Source organism: Carettochelys insculpta, chromosome 14, assembly GCF_033958435.1.
Source record: "Carettochelys insculpta isolate YL-2023 chromosome 14, ASM3395843v1, whole genome shotgun sequence".
Classification (NCBI taxonomy): Eukaryota; Metazoa; Chordata; order Testudines; family Carettochelyidae; genus Carettochelys; species Carettochelys insculpta.
This window is the reverse complement of record NC_134150.1, coordinates 15,579,004-15,602,616: the sequence shown is the minus strand read 5'-3', so window position 1 is coordinate 15,602,616 and position 23,613 is coordinate 15,579,004. Positions and strand designations below refer to the sequence as shown.

At 41.8% G+C, this 23,613-nt stretch overlaps 1 protein-coding gene across 5 annotated transcripts in view; it reads left to right on the top strand.

Moving 5' to 3' along the window:
• The window catches only part of CYLD (CYLD lysine 63 deubiquitinase), a 63,523-nt gene that overhangs the window by 1,189 nt on the left and 38,721 nt on the right, over positions 1-23,613 (top strand). The window contains exons 2-7 of one of the 5 annotated variants that reach the window (XM_075008876.1): positions 3,860-4,102; positions 9,215-9,877; positions 11,702-12,001; positions 13,219-13,324; positions 17,142-17,240; positions 18,142-18,258. In XM_075008876.1, the coding sequence (XP_074864977.1) occupies positions 9,371-9,877; positions 11,702-12,001; positions 13,219-13,324; positions 17,142-17,240; positions 18,142-18,258 (1,129 nt within the window). In that variant the 5' untranslated portion in view covers positions 3,860-4,102; positions 9,215-9,370. Of the gene's footprint in view, positions 1-3,859; positions 4,103-7,141; positions 8,046-9,214; positions 9,878-11,701; positions 12,002-13,218; positions 13,325-17,141; positions 17,241-18,141; positions 18,259-23,613 lie in introns of those variants that run through there. The other 4 variants (XM_075008877.1, XM_075008881.1, XM_075008875.1 and 1 more) reach the window with 4 other exon arrangements.

The following is a 23,613-nucleotide window of genomic DNA, read 5'->3' as shown; positions in this document are numbered from 1 at the left end:
GAATTTAGTAGTCTAGTGATCTGTACATTTTCTCAAGTGCTCACTGAAATAAAGGGAGAGGGTGTCTGTTTAGCTCACATAGAATGATCTGGCTGTCATTCAACCCATCTATTTTAAAAGTTTAAACGCTATCTTCAGCGGTGCCCCTGTGCAAATGTTTAAGGGGAAAAATGTTTAGGTTATTTTAAAAACACCAGTGCTTAAAAATGAAACATTTTAAAAGCAAAGAAATGTTTAAGCATCTGTTAAGCTGCTCAGAAATATATATTCTTAAGTGTAAAGAACCATTAAATCTGACTTAAAATAGTGTTTTCATCCTTTGTCTCAAAATATGAATCCAATGCACATCCATTCTGAATCAGAGACAGATGGCAAATACTGACAGACAAGGGTCATCCCCAAGTGAAGTCAGTGCACTAAACAACTATCGGGTAGTCTCTTATATTCAAATTATATTACCAAAAACTAAAATGCTAAAATAGCGTAAAATCGCTATTGCTTAAAAAATTGTTTTAAAAAGCCAAACAGTAAAAATATATTTAAAAATTTAATAATTCATGTATCTGTATTAAGATGCTTGTTTTCACTTATATGCACTAAGCATTCTTTAAAATGCATATGTTTATTTTTATTTCATTTAGCATTGCAAAAGTGTGGCTCTGGACTCCCATGCGTGCTATTACATTTACCCACTCAACTGCTATAGCTTCTTCCATTTAAAAACATTTTTCAGGTTGCTTGACTGTCATGGTGGTTTGCTCTGTACATGGAGTTATTCCAAACATGATATTTAAAGTGAGGAATCTACAAGAAATAATTTGAAACAGGTTGATCCAGTTTTCCCAAATGTTTTGTAGTCTGAATCAGGGCAATATATCTACATGCTGAAACCTGATAGGAGAAACAAATGAAACTTGTTAGTCCAAGTAATGCTATCGCAAGGCAGAAACAAAGTTCTCAAACTTAGAACAAACCTTACGTTCTGCGAGATGATTCTCTGTAACACTATATGCTAGTGACTCCAGCATGTGGGAGAAAGATTTAGGAGGCTTCTAACTCAGGGATTCCCAATCTGTGGGTCGGGACCCAAACATAGGTCGCCCTTAGATTTTTTTCTAAGGGTCACCATCTGGGCAGCTATGAGCTGCATGTGCCTCTTTAAGGAGCCATTTGTGGCTGCCACTCTTCACTCCTCTGGTCTCCAGTTCCTGCCCTGCCATGCTGAAATGGAACGCAATTTAATTGTTTTATTGGTCGGTAGGAGGGATCTGGTCATTAAACAAATTAAATTGAGTCTAGTTTCAGTGCAGCAGGGCAGGGAATTGCCCATGCTGCAGGTGGCGGAAGGGAGTAGGATGGCTTGGGGGAGCCTTCTGGAGGAGATGGCAGCAGCGGCCTGGCGAAGGGGCAATAGCTGCAGCAGTGGGCAGAGCTCATGTGAGATGTATGGGGGCGCAATTTGAGGCTGAGAGGGGTTTAAGCGGGGTGGTGGCATTTTGGGACTGAGAGAGTTTAAGTCAGGAGGTGGTGGGGTGTGCATTTTTCCCAGGGGAGAGCCTCCCCCCACTGTTTTGAATTACCTTGGGGGGGGAGGTCTGAGCACTTCCCTCTTTCATCCCACCTAGGGAAGCCCTGCTTTTCTGGGTTGGGAGCATAGAACAGATATGTTTAGAGCAGGGGAGAACAAACGTTTTACGTCAGGCCTTGCTTTTTGTCCCTGTAATTAGCAGGGCCCTCCAACCTGTGTAATGGAAATCCAAACCAATGGAATTTTCCGTTATGTTTGTTTAAAAAAAAAAAAAAAAACTCTTGGTGCGTGTAAGAAAATATATGTAGAATGTAAAAACTTGATGAACTGGTATATAAATGTGAATACACAGACATACAAACAGTACCATATTTCAGCATTTTTAATGAGATGGCTGAGCCTGAGACCCAGCAGCTAATCATGCTGCCCCCTTTTGAAATTTTATGCCTCACAGAGGGGGCTGCCCCACTTTGCTAACCTCTGGCTTTTTGCGTGCCCAATGACCACACAGCTGAGACTGGGGTGAGAATTTGAGAAGGAGCATACTTGATGCATTTTAGCACTGCGTAAGGTGGATGAGACCCCCTGACATGAACGAACCAGTTCATAAAGTAGTTGTAGTTAGAGGGTGTGTTCATGTCCATGGGGTATGGTCTTCTCTTACAGAAAGATCTTGCTGAAATAAATGATCACTTTGTACCTTTGTAGACCTGCTGTGCTATAGAATAATTTCCTGTATCCTCCTAATTTCATATAATTATAGAGGAGAATCAGCATACTTACAGAGATTGTCTTGAAATTTGCAGTGTCTCATGGGAGTGTTGGGTAAGGTTTGTGATGCAAATGCGGGTTCTCTTCCATTTGATCATGGGTATTGAGGGGCTGAGATTGACATCTCATGTCACAGCCAAAGCCCTGTGATGCTTTTCACATCACATATCCATCTACCAACCCATTCCACCTACCACTTCCAGTCAGTATTGGTATATTTAAAACCCTGAACGCACCTGTCATACACAAGTATCGGAGGGGTAGCCGTGTTAGTCTGGATCTGTAACAGCAACCTTGTTATCCCCACCCTTGCTCTGGCTTATTTATACCTGGCCCTGCAGATTTCCAAGACCAGCATCTGATGAAGTGAGTCTGTGCTCATGAAAGCTCATGCTCAAAACTTTTCTGTTAGTCTATAAGGTGCCACAGGACCCTTTGTTGCTGTCATACACAATGGCTATTGCCAACTCCAGTGAGTTAAGGTTGAGTTGGTGTTTATATTTCCCGGTTTTCAGAAATCTGAGATTTGCGGAACTTGGGTCTCGATAGGCACAAGCTATTAGCACGTAAATTTATTTGAGCTAATTAAGTTCCTTGCCAATTTTAATACTTTTTGAAAAATTGCTTTTTATAGTGAGTAGAAGTTTGTAAGGTTTCCCTAAATGAGTGACAGATGATCTTCTTGTCTTGGTGGTCACTGGATAATGAGTGGGATGTCTTCCTGTCACCCTCCTATTTGTGAATTTATTGATGGCTGATTAGCCTGATTCTGGAGCCGCAGATCATGTAGCAGAAAAGGCAGGTGTTGGTAGCTGTTGAAGGGGCAGGGGACAGTTTTTGATGCTCTTTTTCTTCTCTGCCTCTCCTTATCTGTGGGGGGATCTCTCAAATTGCACCACCTCCTCATGGATTGCCATTCTCCACTGGGAACGATCTGGGGCAAGATTCCCCTAGTGCCAATACCAATGTTGCACTTCATGTGTGCCTTTAGCATGTCCTTATATTGCTTCCACTGGCCCCCAACATTCTTCTGTCCTTCCTCCAACTTGGGAAAACAGAATCTGTTTTGGGCAATTCTGATCAGACATCCAACCCATGTGACTAGTCCAGCAAAGTTGTTGATGAATGGTAACGGAAAGTTTACTGTTTATTTATTTATTTATTTATTTATTTTGACCGAATCGAGGTGACCCCACTGTTCATGATTATCTAGTCAAAGTGGATGAGGTAGACTATGCTTAGGGCACATTTTCTAGCTTTCTCCCCACGTGGGGTGAGCAGAGTGGATCCTAAATGGGGCTGCTCAGTCATGGGTGCAGCAGCCAGACTGTTCTGTCACCTCAGTCCTTGAAATGGAATGATTGATACATACATCCACAGCCTACATGCTGGTCCATGACTTAAAAGCTTCCAGATTTCACAATCCTGCTCCTGTCACCATTCGCCAGTTGCCACAGGGCTTAAGTTTAAGAGAGTAATAAGCAGAGGAAGATGCCTGTGTGTGACTTCTTTTAATGTGGGGGGAATGTTGCACTGCATCTACCACTTGGTTCTTGACAGATAAGAGGCTCAAATGGAATGGCATGGGATCCACAGCGACTGAGCCGTCATCCACCTTCACAGCCATTGTAGTATTACCCTTGCTATCTTCCATCTGTTCTGTTGAGGACTTTTGGGATCGTCCTCCATCTGGACCTTCCCCCTTGACCTTGGTGCCATGGATGACCCTGCTGGGAACACGAGACTCCCTGTGGCATTGCTCTCAGGTTCATTGGAATACACAAGCCCACGCACCGTGACAAGGTGACATCACTTTCTGGACTGGCCATGAAGAGTATTAAGGATACCATTATATAATCTAATTTAAATTGATACACATTTCCAGTTGAATTTAATGCTTTTGAACAAATTAGATTATTGCATTATAGAACTAGCCCAGTTAGTAACCTGTAGTTCATGTGATAGTTACAAAGGAGTTCTAGTTAATAGAGCTTCTTCATCTTCCCTTCTCAAATTTTGAGCAGAGTCCTGTATAGATTTCTGTGTACACATTTTAATATTTTTAGAGTTAAATGAAGTTGAAGTTTTAGGTATATGATATTTTGAAATGGTTAATGTCCCAGTCTTGTTACCACAAACACCATTTGTTAAATTTACATAATGTGGGTAGCTCATTGACTGCAGTGTGGTGTGCTGTATGGAATGGTGAACAAGTGAATTAGTCTTTGGAAGATCAGGACACGAGACTGAATGATGGTCAGTGTGGCTTCTGACTTGCAGAGTTACAAATAAGTTTGCATGGCACTAGAGCATAGAAGTAAGTTACGAAAATAACTCTGCATTAAATTTTTAGTTTTAATATGTGGGTTTAATTATAATTACGTGTATTTGATCTAATGTGTCATGTGCAAACCCTATTAGCATGGCCTTTATCAGCTTCAATAAAGTCACTGGTGTTTTGGCAAGCAAAACAGCAAAGTACTGTCAATTCTACTTTCTTTCTCATTGGTTAGTTTTCAAAACAAAAGTTGAATAAATAAAAATACACCACTTTAATTTGAAAACAGATTAGCAACTGCTACCTTTGGGCTGAGTTGCCATCAAGAAGGGGATATGTAGGCTGACCTCACAGCAATAACAACTAGCCGTGTAAGTACAGTAATCTCTAGATTTAATGGACCCTAATATAATAGACTTTGGAAATAACAGATGCTGTCTGCCAGCCTTTCTTCCCCCCCCGCCCCCTCCTAAATAAATGCCCAAGGCTCACCAGAGCTGCCCCTGGGGCTGGAGGGGCTGCTGCCATGGCAAGGGCCAGAGGAGCTGGGGCGTAGGGCTGCAGCAGGGCACAAGAGCTTTCCTCCCACAACCCCATGTGTATGGAGCATGTCGGCGCCTGGCCACCACTGCTTGCAATGGTGCTGAGCAGCAGCCATGGTGTTGGAGGCTGCTGCCTGTTGGCAGGTTGGGGACAGCCATGTTCTACCCTTGCATGGGTGGCTTGGAGCTGGGGTCTGGAGGAGCCAAAGCGCTGAGAGCTGCAGGAGGTGGAAGAAGCTGGGCCACCATTCACCTCCTCTCTTGGTAATTGGGAGAGGGAGATGGAGGTGTGAGGGGAAGAATGGGGCAGGAGAATGGAAGGGAAGATGTGAGAGGGAACAGGAGCACAGAGGACAGGGGTGAGTGATGGTTGGGAAGCTCAGTGCATCATCATATAGTATAAGCATTCAGATATAACGGACTTTTGGCATTAATGGGCGCCTCTTCCCTGCCATTAGTCCATTAAGTCGAGGGTTTACTGTATGTTAATGTGGCTGCTTATATAAAAACAAAATGGAGGTGGTATGAACAAAAGGGGCGTTATGCCATGTGACCTCAAGGCAGAGAGGAGGTGGCACTCCTCAGGCTGGTAAACAAAAAATGGCTCTGACCAGAATTTCCTGCCTTTACTGCTGGCCTCTGAGAATCACCTCAGGAATTTCCTGCCCTTGAGGCTTTGAGTCGTGAGGCTGCACAAAAGCAGCTGTTGCCCATCTGAGTGGCAGCGTGTGCATGTGTCACCAACTCGGAAGAAGACACCCCATCCACCACCTATCCTGTCTGTCATCTGCCTGTGATCCTCTCCAGGGTTCCAGCACCATCAATGTGGACCTCCTCAGCATTCCTCCCTGCGGGCTCCCAGTTAGCCCAAAGGGCAACACCCCTCCAACCCTGTCACTCCAAAGTGGTGAAGTAACCATAATTTTGGGTATAATTTATCAGTTTATTTTCACGTGTAAATCCAGTTGGGAGTTTGAAGGGTTTTTACTGTTCACTCCCATTGATTAGTTAAGATTATTAGTTTGCATTTGGTTTCTTCCCCACTTTTCCCTTTTTTATTGTACCAATTCACTTAGTACAATTTATCTTTTTTTTTTTTTTTTTCCACCTTAATCTGAGTCTGTTTTCTTTACTTTTGTGGGCCTAGATCCACAAGTGAGAGATACCGAGGGAGGAGTCAGATTTGTTCTTCTGACTGGGTGTTATGCACATCTTTGTTATTCAAGGCCCCAGGGGTAAAACTGTGCTGTAGCATACCTTTCAGGTTCTTTTTGAGGCATTAAAGAACTAAAATATACCTTTATGTTGAGGAAAGGCAGAGGGAGGAAGAAGAAATCAGTATGAATGCTAGTCAGAAATGAATAGCTATATTCACTTTGTCTTCTGTATAGATTCCAAATTTGGGATCAAACTGAGTGACGGGAACACAAATAGGTTGGGAGAGGGGCTGGCTGAATGCAACAGGAGAAAAAATGCAAACCAAACATCACAAGATTAAGTAGGTAGATTAGTAAATAATCAGTGAAAATATTCTTCCACTCACCAAAATCCAGAAAAATTATAGATACCAAAAAATTCAGCTAGTGAATATATACATTTAGCTGATGTGGTAACACTTGCTTTTTGAATAGGAATACATTATGATGCTTGCTTTTTTTTCCCCCCTTCATATAATCAAAATGGTATAGTACAGTTGTTAGGGAGCTTTAACTTAATATCTTGATAGAATTTGAACAATCTACAGTTAAGTATTTGGAACTTTTACTTATTAAAGTTTAATTTATATCCCGTAGATTCCAGTTGACCACAGGCATTTAAATTAGATGACCTCTTCTTTTATTCCTCTTCTCGCTGGAACTTCTATAAGTAAAATGGTAAATGTTTTGTTACATTTACTGCATTTCTAAGGATGAATTTTTTTTTTTTTTTTTTTTTTTTTTTTTTTAAATAAATGGATCAAATCAGATATTGACTCTTAGGTGTTGCAGTGAGTTTTGTCTGCTGTGGTATCCTATTGTAGCAGATCCCATTATAAAACATGTCAATGTTTTCTCGCTTTTCATTAACTATTCGTTGGTGAGCTAACTTAAATATCTCAACTAAACTTTATTTTTTCTTTCTTGGAAAAGAGCTTACCTTCCTTCTACTTTATTGTCAGAAGACCTCTTGTTGTCATTACCCCTGTTTCCTTTGTGAATCACAGGAAATTGAATCTTAAACCTTGTGCTTTCAGGACAGGTTGAAATTTTTTTCCGCCTTCCCAACAAATTCTTTTTTATATGCCTAATGTGGCAGAGAAGCAGTTCTTCCAGGAAGTACATGCCTTCCTCTGGGGTGGCTCTGCTGTAGCAAGATTCCATGACTATAAGCAAGAAATGGGCCTCTTTCGGAAGACTGTTTTCCATCTAAATCAGCCATCAGTGAACAGATGAAGTGCTCCCTTATTGCCTTCCAGATGAATGGACTTCCTCTGCTCTGCTGGCATCAGAAATGAGATACAGTCAAGATGATATTCTGGATAACCGAACATCCATACAGTGCTATGATGGGTGCCAGAATTGCTTTTTCTAGATGTTTGTTACTGAAAAGTATGATCTGCTTGTTTAGTGATCATGATCCTCAGATTTGTTGCTCAAATGTTTGATCCTGAGAATCCAAGAATATGGTTGTGTTTCTGTAACTTTTCTTTGTAGTCAGTTTTATACCATCCCATAGGGTGGTGAGCAATGTTCCCTCTAAATTTATGCCTTGTTGAATACTAAATTGATGTTTTATGCAGTCGTGCCTCGATTTACGCAAGGGTTCTGTTCCAATGCACCCTTGTGTACCTCGAATTTCGTGTAAGTCGTGGGGTCTTTTTCCCCCGGTGGAACGCACGTACCGCAGCCAGGGAAGCAGCAGGAGTACCTGGAGCTCCTTGTGAAAGGTAAGTCCTGGGGTGAGGGTGAGAAGTTGGGGAAGGTTAAGCCTAGCAGTGGGTTGGGGCTGTGGGAGGAGAGCAGGGGGGTTAATCCCGGGGCGGGTGGGGACTGCAGGGTGTGTTTGGAGTTGAGCTGGAACTGTGTGGCCCTGCCAGGAGTTGAGCTGGAGGCATGCGGGGGAGGAGGTTGAACCGGGTCCATATGTCCGGGGTGGTGAACCAGCCATGTGCAGGGGTTGGTGAGCTGGGCCAGCTGGGGAGTTGAACTGGAGTTGCATGTAAGAGGTGGTGAGCGAGAGCCGGGCACGGGGGTGGGAGAATGAACTGGAGCTGTGTATTGGTGGTTGACAAAAATGGTGTGTATTAGGCATAGTATCCTTCACAAATTGTACTTTGTGTATGTGTTCAGTATTGTTTCTAATATCACAGTTACTTCTGCTGTCTCAAAAATGGATAATCTCTAAAATGCATGAAAGCTCTTTAATAGTCTCTTCAAAATGCTTATATACATTTGGTTTGTCCCTATTCTATTCACTTAAAATTCAAGACTTTTTTACTTTTATATGGTTCTTGCATTTCATTTGAATTTTAGTTTTGCAGTTCTTTTATTCAAAACACTAGAGAAGGGTAACTATATAATATCAAAAGCATGTACTACAAAACTATTTGTCTGTTTTAAGCTGTCTTCAAATCACCCTTATGCTTTTGTTTTACTGTGTGGCCACATCTGCATGGTTAGCTGTTGTTGACAAAACTTGCCAAGCATCTACAAGGTTAAAGCACTGTGTCAAGAGTTTGTTGATGAAACTCAGCTGTTCAGTTGGCAGTGTTATCCCTGTTCCTGATCAGGTATAATGCATCTGTCGACAGTAGAGGGCTTCTGGTTCTCTGGGCAGTCCTGTTTGCAGAGCTTCCAACTGAGAGAAGGGTCTTTCTGTTAAGAGAAGGCAGGGCAGTGTGGCACCTCTGTCAACAGAGAGGCTTGTTCTTTTGAGTGTAGGTGCTATCTGTCAATAGAGGTACTGTCGAGGCTTCTCTGTTGACAGAGGCGGCCCATGTAGGTGTGGCCTATGTGAAAAATGATGTTTACGTTTAAAAATGAATTCCTGTCATGCTTAAGGAACTGTGATTCTCTTAAACTCAATTTTACATTAGGTCTTTTTGTTTGTTTTTAGGTCTTCTGTTCTGGATTTAGCCCTTGACAACAATGAGGCAGTATTGTTAAGCAGATGTTGGACCCTCTAGGAATTTTTCTTTGAAACTCCTGTGGAACCATGTCATCAGATGATCTTCCTTGAATATAACTGCTTATTTGTAAAGTTTTATTCACAATGAATTCAGGCTTATGGGGTCAAGAAAAAGCCAGTTCATCCTATTGGGAAGAGCGTACTTTTTATCTGCTTCTCCAGGAATGTAGTATCTTAGACAAACAAACTCAAAAACTTTTGAAAGTACCCAAGGGTAGCATAAGCCAGATTATTCAAGATCGTTCTGCTGTAGGACATGGCAGAAATATCCCTTCTAAAGGAAAGAAAATGCAGATTGGTTTAAAGCTTCTGGAACAGCCACATGCAGTCCTGTTTGTGGATGAGAAAGATGTTGTAGAAATAAAAGAGAAACTAGCTGAGTTGCTGTTGGCTATTACCAACTCTGAAGAAAGATACAGCCTATTTAAAAACAAAAGCAGATTAAGTAAAGGCCTGCATATAGATGTTGGCTCACCTGTGAGGGTACAGCTGAGGTCAGGAGATGATAAATTTCCTGGAGTCGTTCGCTTCAGAGGGCCCTTGCTACAAGACAGATTATTATCAGGGATTTTTTTTGGAGTAGAATTACTGGTAAGTTTCTTGCATGCATAATACGTTAGCTCAAATTAACTTTGTTACAGTTAAATATGTAAAAAATGGCCTCCACTCAGAAGGGCTCAGTGCCCTGCCATTGCTTAAAATTGCATACAGAATTATACAATAAAGCATCAATTCAGCTTTGCTGTTTCTAATACATTAACGTAAGTTAGCAGCAAAGATAACTTATAGTTTTTTGTGGGATTTTATTAAGTGAGGCTCCAATTCAGCCAGGAAGGCACACAGCTAACTTTTTTTAAGCATTTGAATGGCTTAAGTTCCAGGTTTAATGTGACTGCTCCCGTGCTTGTAGTTACTCCCCTTCCAAAACAGGGGTAGGAGACCTTTGGACAGAGGCTTGGGACTCCACTCACCAGCATTTGACCCATAGAGGGGTGGGAAGCCCTGAGCCTGGTGGGCTGAATCAGGCAAGCTGGGTCTGGATCTGGCCAGCAGGCCTTGCCTGCTGGGGTGCAGGAAGCACTGCCTGTTGCACTGTGGCTCCTGATGTCCCTCCCTGGGGGAACAGTAGCCCATGGCTCCCTGGAGAGGCTTTTCTCCCTGCCAATCAGAGCAACAGGAGGGTGGTGAATGGAAGTAGGAGAAAAGTCTCTAGGGCTACGTCTACACGTGCACGCTACATCGGAATAGCTTATTTCGATGAATAACGTCTACACGTCCTCCAGAGCTGGCAATGTCGACGTTGCAACTTCGACATTGGGCAGCAGCACATCGAAATAGGCGCTGCGAGGGAACATCTACACGCCAAAGTAGAACACATCGAAATAAGGGTGCCAGGAACAGCTGCAGACAGGGTCACAGGGCGGACTCAACAGCAAGCCACTCCCTTAAAGGGCCCCTCCCAGACACAGTTGCACTAAACAACACAAGATCCACAGAGCTGACAACTGGTTGCAGACCCTGTGCATGCAGCATGGATCCCCAGTTGCAGCAGCAGCAGCCAGAAGCCCTGGGCTAAGGGCTGCTGCACACGGTGACCATAGAGCCCCGCAGGGGCTGGAGAGAGAGTGTCTCTCAACCCCTCAGCTGATGGCCGCCATGGTGGACCCCGCTATTTCCATGTTGCGGGATGCGGATCGTCTACACGTGCCCTACTTGGACGTTCAACTTCGAAGTAGGGAGCTATTCCCATCCCCTCATGGGGTTAGCGACTTCGACGTCTCGCCACCTAACGTCGATTTCAACTTCGAAATAGCGCTCAACACGTGCAGCCGTGACGGGCGCTATTTCGAAGTTGGCGCCGCTACTTTGAAGTAGCGTGCACGTGTAGATGCGGCCTAGGGAGCGTTTCTACAAGCTGCCATTCCTCCAGCTGGGGGAGGAGTTGGCAGCAGTAATGTGCAGAGTTAAGTGCCCCTCCCCATCGCCGAGACTCTCCCACCCTGAGCACCCTTCCTTCCACCCAGACTGCCCATCCTTTGCCTGTTCCTGCACCTTTCCGCCCAGACCCCCCCAATGCCCGCGCTACTCCTACACTCTCCCTCCCAACTAGACCCAACACCTGCTCCTTTCCAGCCCTCTCCCACACACACAGTTCTGATCCCCCGCCCCGCCTTTTGATTCCACTCTCCACAGAAGAGTTAATCTGGTCTGTGGGAAGCCCTGAACCTCTGACATTCCCCCCCACCGCTCTTAGTACAAGACTTCCCTCACGTATCAGGGCCAAGATTCCCCACCCTGCGTTAAAATACCTTGCTGAATCAGGTCTTAATTCCTTATTGGTATTTCTCTAGAATAATGTAGTATATTCCCTACAAAAATATTTACAATGTTTTGGTTTCTCTTTCTGTTATCTAGGAAGAAGGTCGTGGCCAAGGCTTTACTGATGGACAGTACCAAGGAAAACAGCTTTTCAGATGCGACGAGGATTGTGGAGTTTTTGTTGCCTTGGACAAATTAGAGTTGATGGAAGATGATGACAATGAACTGGAGAGTGACTATGCAGCAGTTGACACGATGCAGGTAGAACTTCCACCTTTGGAGATCAACTCCAGGGTTTCTCTGAAGATAGGAGAAGGTATAGAGTATGGCACAGTTATATTCTGTGATGTCTTACCAGGAAACGAAAGTTTAGGATACGTTGTTGGAGTGGACATGGTAAGAAAATCTGATTTTTGTAACTTATGCATGTGTGTGTTGGTGAAAGTCCATGCACTTAGAAGATAAACAGGTATCTGCAAGTTGCTTCAGTGGAGGCTGTTGACATGAAAGTGAGAAATGACCATGTAAAGATGGCATTCAGCAGCTATTTTTAGCATGAGGTAACAATTTAATATTTGGCTGAAATTGTTTTTTGGTAGAAGAGTCTGATTTAAGTTTCCTCCACTGAGTTACTTGCTTTCTTAGATATCTTGTGAGGCTTGGTGTAGACTCTGGTTTGACATTTATTTTGGTGTTAAGGGAATTATACTGGATTACTTTTTTCCTTCCTTCTGGGTATTATTATATCAAAATAAGTTTTTCTGCATATTGTGGTTTTTTTGTTGTGTTTTAGCAAGAGCACTGAGGTGTTGAAGAACAACACTTTAGCTACCGACAAAACTCTAAATATGATCTCTAAATTTAGTTGTCATGTTTGTCTTGCTTTTTTTTTTTAAACTTAGCAATTTCTGAAAAATGTACTTAAAATTAAAAGGTGGAATGATTTACTCTTAATAAAGGAAGCACAGGCATTTTCCATGAGTGCAAACATCTATTCAGCCACTGCATGAAGAATTGTATCAGTTGTAGTATTTTTGTACTAATGAATAGTATTAAGTTGGAAATGACAGTTTTAAATTTTTTATTATCTTTAAGGAGTTTCTAGTAATTTATTAATGATTACATGTCCATTGCATGTTTAAAATATTATAGTATAACATTATGGCCGTGTCTACACGTGCCCCAAACTTCGAAATGGCCACGCAAATGGCCATTTCGAAGTTTACTAATGAAGCGCTGAAATGCACGTTCAGCGCTTCATTAGCATGCGGGCGGCAGCAGCGCTTCGAAATTGACGCACCTTGCCGCCGCGCGTCGCGTCCAGATGGGGCTCCTTTTTGAAAGGATGCCGCCTACTTCGAAGTCCCCTTATTCCCATGGGGCACGTGTAGACGTAGCACTTACGGATTCTGAGAATGGAATACTATGGATTTTTAGAAGTTCTCTGCCTGCAGTTTTCTAAACAAGAATTTATTTTTCAGATCTGGCATTTTTCTTGTCCCAGATAAGGTCAAACCTGCAACTAAACCCACAAATGTGTGGGCTTGCTAAAATTCTGTCAATACTGTTTTGGACAATACTTAAGATATTATTACTTTATTTATTTATTTTAGGATAATCCTATTGGGAACTGGGATGGACGATACAATGGAATACAACTCTGCAGTTTTGCAAGTGTAGAAAGTACACTTCTTTTGCATATCAATGATGTGATCCCAGGTATGTTTTGTGGGTCTGAAAAACCCTTGGCTAGTTAAGATGTAAATAAGTGCATGCAGATATAATTGCGCTAACATTTTTAAATACAGTATACTGATGTAGCTTTCCTCGTATGTGTAACCCCTTCTGTTTATGCAATAAACATTCAAGTGGAGTGGAGTTTTGCTGGAAAGCGAACAGTCTGAATAATTGTGGATAAATATTTGTGCGTTGGTGGTGTCACTGCACCCTTTCTTGAAAAGCTTCTTATTAATCATCAGATTGTGTTGGACAACTTTGAATGTCTTAAACAGGAAAATAATTTCTTGTGTACATGAAGGCTATGTCATCCAGTAGAATGCGAATAATACTGTGTTATTTACCTGCATCATACAGTGCGAATAACAGATACCCATGGGAAAGGTTTCTGAGAAATCCGAGTTAAAATTAGTGAAAGCATACTGTTTGTTTTTTCGTATCAATCCAATATTTAACTGATAGTAGTTGTAGCCCTTTAGTAAATACTTCATAAATAGTACTAAGACTCAGTTTTCAATTTTTTCTAGCTATAGCCAAAGTACCGCAAGTAATCAAAATCATAAGCTAGAATATGTAACTACCTAACTAAAATTTCTTTTTTATTATTTTATTTTTAAAAATACAGTGTGGAAGGAGGAGAGTGGGAAGCTAGCATAGTTGCACAATATCCAGTTGTGGTCTTTAATGTCTACTGTCTCTCACTCTGACTATTAATCTTTCTGAAAAAGTATATTCATACGGAGAAGTGGTGTGAAATGGCACATGACTATAATGCCACTCATGCACACTGATGTAAATCACGGCTACATTATGTACATCATTTTGTTTAATTTGCCATACACTGGATGTATGGGATTCTTTTTGTTTTTTCTTGAGGAAAATTTGGTTTTGTAGGGACTCCCAACATATTACTGGTAAAAAATGTTTATTGCAGAAGTGTTTGATAGAAAACCATAAATATTCAGAATTGTAGGACATTCTTTGTTTCCACTAGCAAGATACGTATTTATGATTTCAAATAAGACTTTGACTATCTCAAAAACTGAATTCGGTGAAGATGGTTTTAATGCTTTTAAAATAAACGTAGACTTCAAAGTACAGCAGTACTTTGTAGGGATGTAAAAATCCGTTTTAAAAGTTGATCAGTTAAACGCTAGATTTAACCAGTTAAACATTGCGGGGTGGGGCTGGGGGGCCTGCAGAAGCTGCGTCAGCCCATCTGGCTGGAGCGGCCTCCCTGCTGTGGATGGAGTCTGCTCTGGCTGGGCTGGAGTGTCCCCACCTACACTGTGCTGGGGACCAGAGCTGCTCCAACCTGGCTGGAGCATCCCTCCCTGCGGCACTGCCATAGGTAGGGGGCACTCCAACACATCTGGAGCAGCCCCCATTTGCAGCAGCCTGGCCTGGGAGTGCTGCAGGTAGGGGTTCTCTGAACTGCCTGAAGCAGCCCTGGCTCTGGTGCTTCACCTGGCTCAGAGCAGCCCAATCTCATGGCAGGGGGACCTCTCCAGCTTGGCAGGTGGGGTCTGCTCTGGCTATGCTGGAGTGTCTCCTCACCTGCTCTATCCCCTACCAGTTAATAGTGACCAGTAATCATTAACTTCTCTAACCTTCTTGTCCTATAACTTAGTAAATACAAGTGAGTACACCTTTTTAGTCCATCCAAAAATTAGGTTTTGCCCTGCTCAGTTTTGTTAAGTGGTTGCGTAATGCCTAAATACGCAAGATATTTAAGCATGTGATTGCCTGTCTTTAAGTGGGTGTATAGTTCAATTTACAGTAATGGACTTGTGTGCTGCTTATGAGGCTATTGACTAATCCAGCTGCCCCTCTGAGACTTTACCATGTTAAATTGGTAAATCTTCCCCCAGAAACCACGAATCTTCAAGGGATGCTATCTTGAATCTCTGTGAGAAATAAGCTAAAGAACTCTACCAGAAGTCACTGAAGTGTGTTAATTGTACAACTCCTAAGAGGTTGCACTGCTAAAATGTAAATGAACTATAATGATTCAGAAACATGAGATGGTGTGATTTTTTTAAAAAACTCCTTTTAAAGATAAGTTGAATATTCTAAATATTCTTATGCTATACAGAAGAAATAACACATTTTTTTTCAAGAACTGCATTTAACTCATTATGCACAAGGTAGGAGGAAGTGCAACCAACATACTTAAATGGTTGCATGCTCTGTGAGGGGGTTGAGGTTTATTATTTATCTATTTAAAACTTTTTAAATTTACTTCGTTGTTTTGCAATTCACAGTTCAGTAGGGTGATTTTGGTTTTCTTTTCTTTTTTTTTTTTTTTTTTAATGACATGAAGAATGAGACAAATTACGAATGTAGCCTGCATGCTCCTGATCTCCACACCTGATCAAGGGATTGAGGGGATTGTCTTACCCACCCTGCCTTGTTGTTTTTCAGGCTGGGACCATGCCATTGAGGTGTGGATGGTTTTTGCTTCTCACTTGTGTGGCTCTTTTAATGATTTTTTTTTTTTTGGGGGGGGGGGGGTTCATCAGCAACCCTGAACCCAAAAAAATTTACCCACCCCTGATTTAAAGTTACACCTCTTTGGGGATCTTGTATCTTCTGTATAGTGTCCTTGCAGCGTTCTGTTCAGCTTCATTTTGCAGTGTACATCATGAATTTTCCAGTAGCAGTGGACTGTTTCTTAAAATCTGCCATTTGTAACTTTGGTATGAAAGTCAGAGGATAGCTCCGAAATGCATTTTGGTTCTTCACATGTCTTGCAGTAAAAATAAAACAGGCATGTGACAAAATGCAAGTTTTTCATCATATTGCTTGAATAAAATATTAAAAGTTGTCTCATGGAATAGTACACAAAATATAACTAATGACGAAAACCTTACAATAAAACTACTTTTTTGTTACTCCATCATGACATCCAATTTGTTCTAAGATGTATTCATCATACAAGGCCTTATATTAAAAATACATTGTAGGTCTGCTTCATCAAGAATATTTATATGAAACACTTTTCAATACCGCTTCTTAACTGCCTTAAAATTCCTTCCTGTTTTTGTGAGAACTGATAGACTAAAACTGTTGAATCTGGATATCTAAATTTAGCCAGACCTGACTAACTCTTCTCTTCCCTCCGCCCCTTCCCCCATCCCCGCCAAAACATCGGTTTATAGGATGATAGCCACCCACACGTACCATTTAAATCAATGGGAGCTACTTATACCCAGTATTGTTGCAAATCAGGCCACCTCTTAAGATATGAACTTTGTAAACCCAGGTTTGAAATCTTTTGGCCTCAGGTTTTTAATGAGAGAAATACTGATGTGTTTATTTTACTGAATCTTGGTACAGGTTGAACCTTCCTATTCTGACACCAGTCAGGTCCTGAGGGTGCAAAATGAAAGAATTTGCCAGACCATGGGTGGTCAGTGTTGTCTAGCCGCATTACCAATGCTTCCACTGCTTATTGGGGTCTTACAAGATATTTAGGGATAAATTACAGCTACATAACAGCACAAAACCACTGAGAGCCAGGACCAGTAGCTGCAAACAAACTTTATGGGACCACAGGAAACCTGGCCGCACCCATAATAAGTGGTCATCTGGCTAACTAAAATAATGCCAGATTACAGATATTGCTGGGTGAGAGTGCTGGACTAGAGAGATTCAACCTGTAGTGGTAATAAAAGAACATTATTGTACTGTGGTTTAAAAGGTTTTTAGTCCCCACCCCCTCCATGTTAGTCTTATGAACTTCTTAGGTGTAAGTGTATGTGAAAAAACTAAAATTCAATCTCTATGCATATTCTAGAGCCTGTATCACAGGACAGGAGACCATCCAAACTTGCCTTTGCTTCAAGAGGTGGTGGGGACAAAAGCTTATTCAATCATAGCAAGCAAAAGGTCACAGGTACTTCTTACAAACATCCTCCATCTTACTTTATTTTAGGGCTGCTTGTCTGAAAAAGGAACTTTTTATTTATTTCCTTTGATGTTCATCTACTCTCCTCTGACACTTGGTCCTTTGCAAATTCATAATCAAGATTTCAGTTGAAGAACAGCAGCAAATCTGTTCCATGAAAATACTCATAGGAAAAATGCAAAAACATATTCCACAGAAGCAAAATACATATCTGAATGTGTGGTTTTTTCTTTTCTTTTTTCTTTTTTCTTTTCTTGTCATGAAATCAAATAGAGAAAAAAAAATCACCGAACCAAGTACAGTCCCCACAACTGACATAACTGAGCAAATGTTGAAAGATCTAAGCTTAAGGTTTGGTGTACTTGGACTGTACTTGGTTCGGTGATTTTTTTTTTTTTTTTTTTCCTTTGATTTCATGACAAGCAATCCCATTTCAGGCCCATCCTATTTTCATGGCACAAGCAAACCCTTACGATGCTTGAAGTTATGATAAGATGAAGCTATATACTGACTTTGGTGGTCCTAGCTCTTACTGTTTAGGAGGAGTTCTTGATCAAACAGACTAACTCTCCAAAATATATAGTAGTTTAAAAACTTTACTTACATTACTAATAACAGACTATTTAAAATAGTTATTGCTTTTTGTAATGTATGTTTGTGCTATTCTGATTGATTTGAAACTTCAGCTTGCACAATGAAGATAGTTTTTTAGGAGCTGTGTTAGCTCAGCACAGGCTTTAAACTATATCATCTCTGCTGCAGTAGTGCTCGTTGTCCCTGGAAGGTGGCAGGCAGGATTGCCTTTGAGAATATGTAATGAAATAAACACAAAGCAGGATTTTTATTAGTGAAAATCTATATTTGTAATGAAACATTCTGTTTCTTCTAGGATCTACCTCCGAGCCTGTCAATAGAAACAGATCTGAATTTTTTTATGCATTAAATGGCTCTTCAGTTGATTCTCAGCCACAAGCTAAATCAAAAAACACCTGGTATATTGATGAAGGTAATAAGGGATAAGTTACCCTTTTTTACAAATTCATCCTGTTTCACATGTCCGTTTGTTATCCCAGTGTGTGTGTGTGTGACTGGGTTTGGGGGTGACTGGGGGAGAGGGGAATGGACATTCAGTAACAAAGAATATCAATTTCAAATATTTTGATTCTTAGTGTGTTGATTGATTGTACTAAACATTGAGGAGTGCTCCTTAGAAGTATGATATAGGTTTAAGATTTAACTTGAAGACTGTAGCTTTTCAGTTATGTACGTAGATCTGTAACAAGCTCACTGTATGTAAGTGGGGATGGATTGTACGTGTTACACAAAACTGGATTGTTGGGGTACATCACTGAGGTATCTGAAATCCTCTGCTCTCCAGTTTTATCTGACCTGTCCTCCTGAGGTTAAATTAGCTTTCTGGTTTTAAGGACTTCATAATATTCTGTCCTAATCAGAACACTAGTTTTTCAGTTACAATAAAATCAGCTAGTTATGCATGTTCAATCAATAATGATATTTGAATTTTTGTATCTTTAAAATTTATTCTTGAAATTGCACACTGGATTTTAAGGAAGTACCCAAAGCATCTTAGAATCAGTAATCGTTGATGCTTTTTGCTCTTTGCTAACAAAAGACAGATTTGTATTATCCCAAAAATTGCTTCTGGGGTTATACTAAGTTGTTTTGGTTTTTTTTGTCTGACACTGGGGTAGGGGACTGCTAAAACATGGATTTACTTTGAAAACATACACAGCAGTAACAGGCACCAAAGTCAATAAATTGTTAAAAATGTAATAGAATTAAAATAATTCCTTGCTGCGTAGCAAATAGTAAATGCATCACATCAGAATAAAATCAGTTTGAGAGGAAATTCCTCTGATTAATTTTGTTGGGTGACAATGAAACTGTCAGAAAAGGGTAAGTTGTTGCTTGTTCCATAAATGCCAGATATGCATTGTAGACCAGCTGAAGCAAGATATAAGACACTTATAAATGGTATGCTACTAGTATATCTGCTTGTGACGTCATTTATCTAGAACTGAATTACTCATGATTTATTTATATTTCTTCAGGTAGCTAGTCTGTATGAGCACTGGATGACAGATCCTGTCTCTGCAAGAATCAAAATGTGCTCTTATGATATAGCCAGGGGATAAGTGATGTCCTAAATAAGATATTTATAGTTAATCACGAGCAGATGTGAAACATACCACACTAGTTACTAGCTGCCATCTATCAAGTCATTCCATAATTCCTGTTGGCCTATATATTAAGATAACTGACTCTTTATGACTTTGGCCTTTCCACATAGTTCATTTCTTAAAATGTCAGACCTTGACACATCTTTAACCATTGGCAAAGTGAGGAAGATGATATTTTCTATTTATCTTCAGGCTTCCTGTAGTTGTTCTGACCTGGAAGGTCTGTTTGCTTCCACATGTTGTTGTGGTATCTCCTCAGCAAATATTGCAAATATTATGCTTAATTTAGGGTGTTCCTTTGTGAAATGAATTATTATCCATTAGGGAGAGGTGTGAAGTTACATGGTTCTGAGTACTTGACTGTAAATACAAGAAAAATCCTGGAGGCAAGAAAGAACAGTGTTTTGTGATGCCAGAAAATATTGTTCTACAAGCGTAATAGCATATTAGTTGCCTTTTTTTCATTTTAAGTAAAATAATTTAGGCCCTCGGCTAGGTTTCAGTTGTGTAATATTGAATGCTGTCTTGTGCAGGAGGAAGCCAGAGAAGACCACTGTACATTTGCAACACACAGCTCTTGGAATTTCTTGTGCAGCATTAAAGACAATAACAATTAATAGTACAACATGTTCTTGTCTCTATGGCCAGCCAGTTCTGTTGGCTGCTCCGAAAGTGGACGTGGATCTAGCCCTACCTTCTCACATAGGTCTCTCAGACTTCCAGTAATGTTTGCAAGCAGCGGTTCCTGTTATCACTACAGTTATGACTGATTTCTGCTTGTTCTTTTTTTGAGTGCTTGCTCATGCCCCTTCCATATTAGGCGTTTGTGGCTGCCACATGCACCAGTGCTGGAGGTTTTCTTTCAGCATCCATGGGACACCAGCTTTGGCACCACTGGAGTGGCACCCACCTGGCATTGTGTAAGGGGTGCCACTGGCTCCCGGCCATCCTCAGTTCTTTCTTGCCTCCAGTGCCGGTGCGTGGAATGCTCACTGTTTTGTATGTTTTCCATTCGTATGATCCTGTAGAACATTTAAATTAGTTGTACATCATTAGTAGTACCACCTTTAGTGGAAGTTTTCAGTTTTAGTTAGTCCCAAATGGGATTTAGTTGGGGAATGGGGCATGACCTAGTTTCCAGGCTTTAAGCGCTGTAATTGCTGCAAACAGCTTATGCCTGTAGCTGTCTTAGGTGCTTGGGCAAGGGGCATGTAAGCAACAAGCGTCATTTCTGCAAGTCCTTCAAGGATAAGCTTAAAAAAGAATGTGGTAAGGGGCTTAACGTGCTCCCACTGGAGTCAGCACTTACTTCCTCACTGGTGCAACAGTCAAACTCTGCACCTCGCATTGCATCATTCGAGAGCTTCGGTCTCTACAGTTCCATTCTCTTACAGTTGTTTTCAGCTTCTTAGTTGATCTCCTACTCCCCTGTAAAGGAGAGGCCAGGGTTGGGGGTGAGCCAGTACCTGCACTGGAAGAAAGCTCAATACCTCTGCTGGGAAGTTGGGCCCCAGCACAAATTGAGCAGTGCAGCCCACCTCATATTTTGCCTATGAGTTTGGGTAACTGTGCAGGCCTCAGTCAGCTTCAGTCCCCGCATCTTTGGTCTTCAGACCTTGGTCACCAACAGCGAGCCTCAAGGTGTAACTTGTCAGTGACCTGGCACAGACCCATTAAGGCACATGCCCCTTGGCAAGAGCACTGAGACTCCTTGTGTTGCCAAGGGCTTAATACAGATCCTGGGCCCAGTAAGAGGACCGAAGCCATATGATCACCACATTATGGGAGATTTGCCTGACAACCGGTCCATAGCACCTGGTCCTGTTCTAACTTCCATGACTGGTTATGTATCATGAGGTATAGATTACCAGACTTCAGATGCTGAGCCCCATTGGTCACTGAGATGCTGACCAAGATGTTTGTCCTGTTTGGACTGGGCTCTCTCCAGGCTGAAGGATGCATACTTTCACATAGTGATTTTCCCAGGACATAGGCACTTCTGAATTTTATGGTGGATTGCACTCACTGACAATTTGTGGTCCTCCTGTTTGGTGTGGCTACAGCACCAAGGGTATTTATCAAATGCATGGCAGTGGTGGCGGCTTACTTTAAGTGCTGGAATATCCAGATGTACCTGTACCTCAATGACTGGTTGGTCAAAAGCAGCCCCAGGTCTCAGATCCAAAAAGACATCCTGCTGCAATCTTGGGCTACTGATGAATGATCCTAACTCTCTGTTAGTTCTAGTACAAAGAATAAAATTAATCAGAATGGTGCTTGACTCCACCCACAAAAGAGTGTTCCAGGTCTTGACAAATCTCATCACAGAGGTGTCTACATTTTCTGTGATGTCCCTCTGGATTTGCTTACATTTGCTTGGCGACACAGCAGTGTACACATACTTTGTTTGCCATCAAAACAAAAAGCAGTCAAGTAGCACTTTAAAGACTAGCAAAATAGTTTATCAGGTGAGCTTTCGTGGGACAGACCCACTTCTTCAGACCATAGCCAGACCAGAACAGACTCAATATTTAAGACACAGAGAACCAAAAACAGTAAGCAAGGAGGACAAATCAGAAAAAGATAATCAAGGTGAGCAAATCAGAGAGAGTGGAGGGGTGGGGGAGAAGATCAAGAATTAGATTGAGTTAAGTATGCAGACAAGCCCCCATAGTGACCAAGGAAGTTCCCATCGCGATTCAAACCATGTGTTAATGTTCCGAATTTGAATATAAATGTCAATTCGTCCGATTCTCTTTCAACAGAGGAGCGATAATGTCTTTTCAGTAACACGCATACCTTGAGGTCATTGACGGAATGGCCCATTCCATTAAAATGTTGACTAACTGGTTTGTGGATCTGAAGTGTTCTGATGTCTGTTTTGTGCCCGTTGACCCTTTGTCTAAGGGAGTTAGAAGTCTGTCCAATATACAAAGCATCTGGGCATTGTTGACACATGATGGCATATATGATGTTAGTAGAGGAGCATGAGAAAGTGCCCGTGATTCTGTGAGTAACCTGGTTAGGTCCAGTGATGGTATTTCCAGAGAAGATATGTGGACAAAGCTGGCAGCGGGCTTTGTTGCAGGGAAAGGTTCCAGGACTGGTGTTGCTGGGGTATAGACTGTGGCTGTTAGTAAGGATCCTCATGAGGTTGGGAGGTTGTCTGTAGGAGAGAACAGGCATGTCACCCAGGGCCTTCTGGAGTGTAGCATCCTGATTAAGAATAGGTTGTAGGTCTTTAATAATTCGTTGCAGTGGTCTGAGTTGGGGGCTGTAAGTGATGACCAGTGGTGTTCTGTTCTTGGCTTTTTTGGGCTGATCTTGGAGTAGCTGGTTTCTGGGTATTCCTCTGGCCCTGTCGATTTGTTTTTTTACTTCTCCTGGTGGGCAATTCAGGTTTATGAATATTTGGTAAAGTTCTTGTAGTTTTTGGTCTCTGTCAGTTGGATCAGAGCAAATGCGATTATACCTAAGAGCTTGACTGTAAACAATGGATCTAGTCACGTGTGCAGGATGGAAACTAGAAGGGTGTAGATAAGTATAGCGATCAGTAGGTTTTCGGTACAGTGTGGTACTGATCAGGCCATCCTTGATTAGTACTGTAGTGTCCAGGAAATGTGTCTCTTGTGCGTTGTAATCGAGGCATAAGTTGATGGTGGGGTGTAGATTGTTAAAGTCTCTGTGGAATTCTTGCCATGTGAGGCTTCAGATGCAGCCCCCATAGCAGTGGCTGACATACATCTGTTCCTAGCCTGGGTAAAGATAGTTACCATCCGCTGGACAATAGCTGCCCTTACGTTAGTGGTGGATGGATCAGGAGACAGTCCTAGAGGGCTGGATTGGCGTATTTGGCAGGCAGTATTTTGTCTGTCCCTCTTCTAGGAGATCACCTGAGCAGGGACTTTTCTCATCATGAGTGGTCACGCCATGCAGAGATGGGGGCGTCCCCAAGTAGATCTGTTTGCTACCAAGCAAAATGGAAAAATCTGTTTTTGATCAGCAAGATTGGAACCAGGAGTTTCTCTCCAAAACTTGATGTATATGTTCCCTCCAATCCCTCTCAGCATGGGACAGGTTATCATGATTGCCCTTGCCTGGCCTCGCCAGCACTGGTTTGACATGCTCATGAGCCTGGCACTAGTACCTCATTGCTCCTA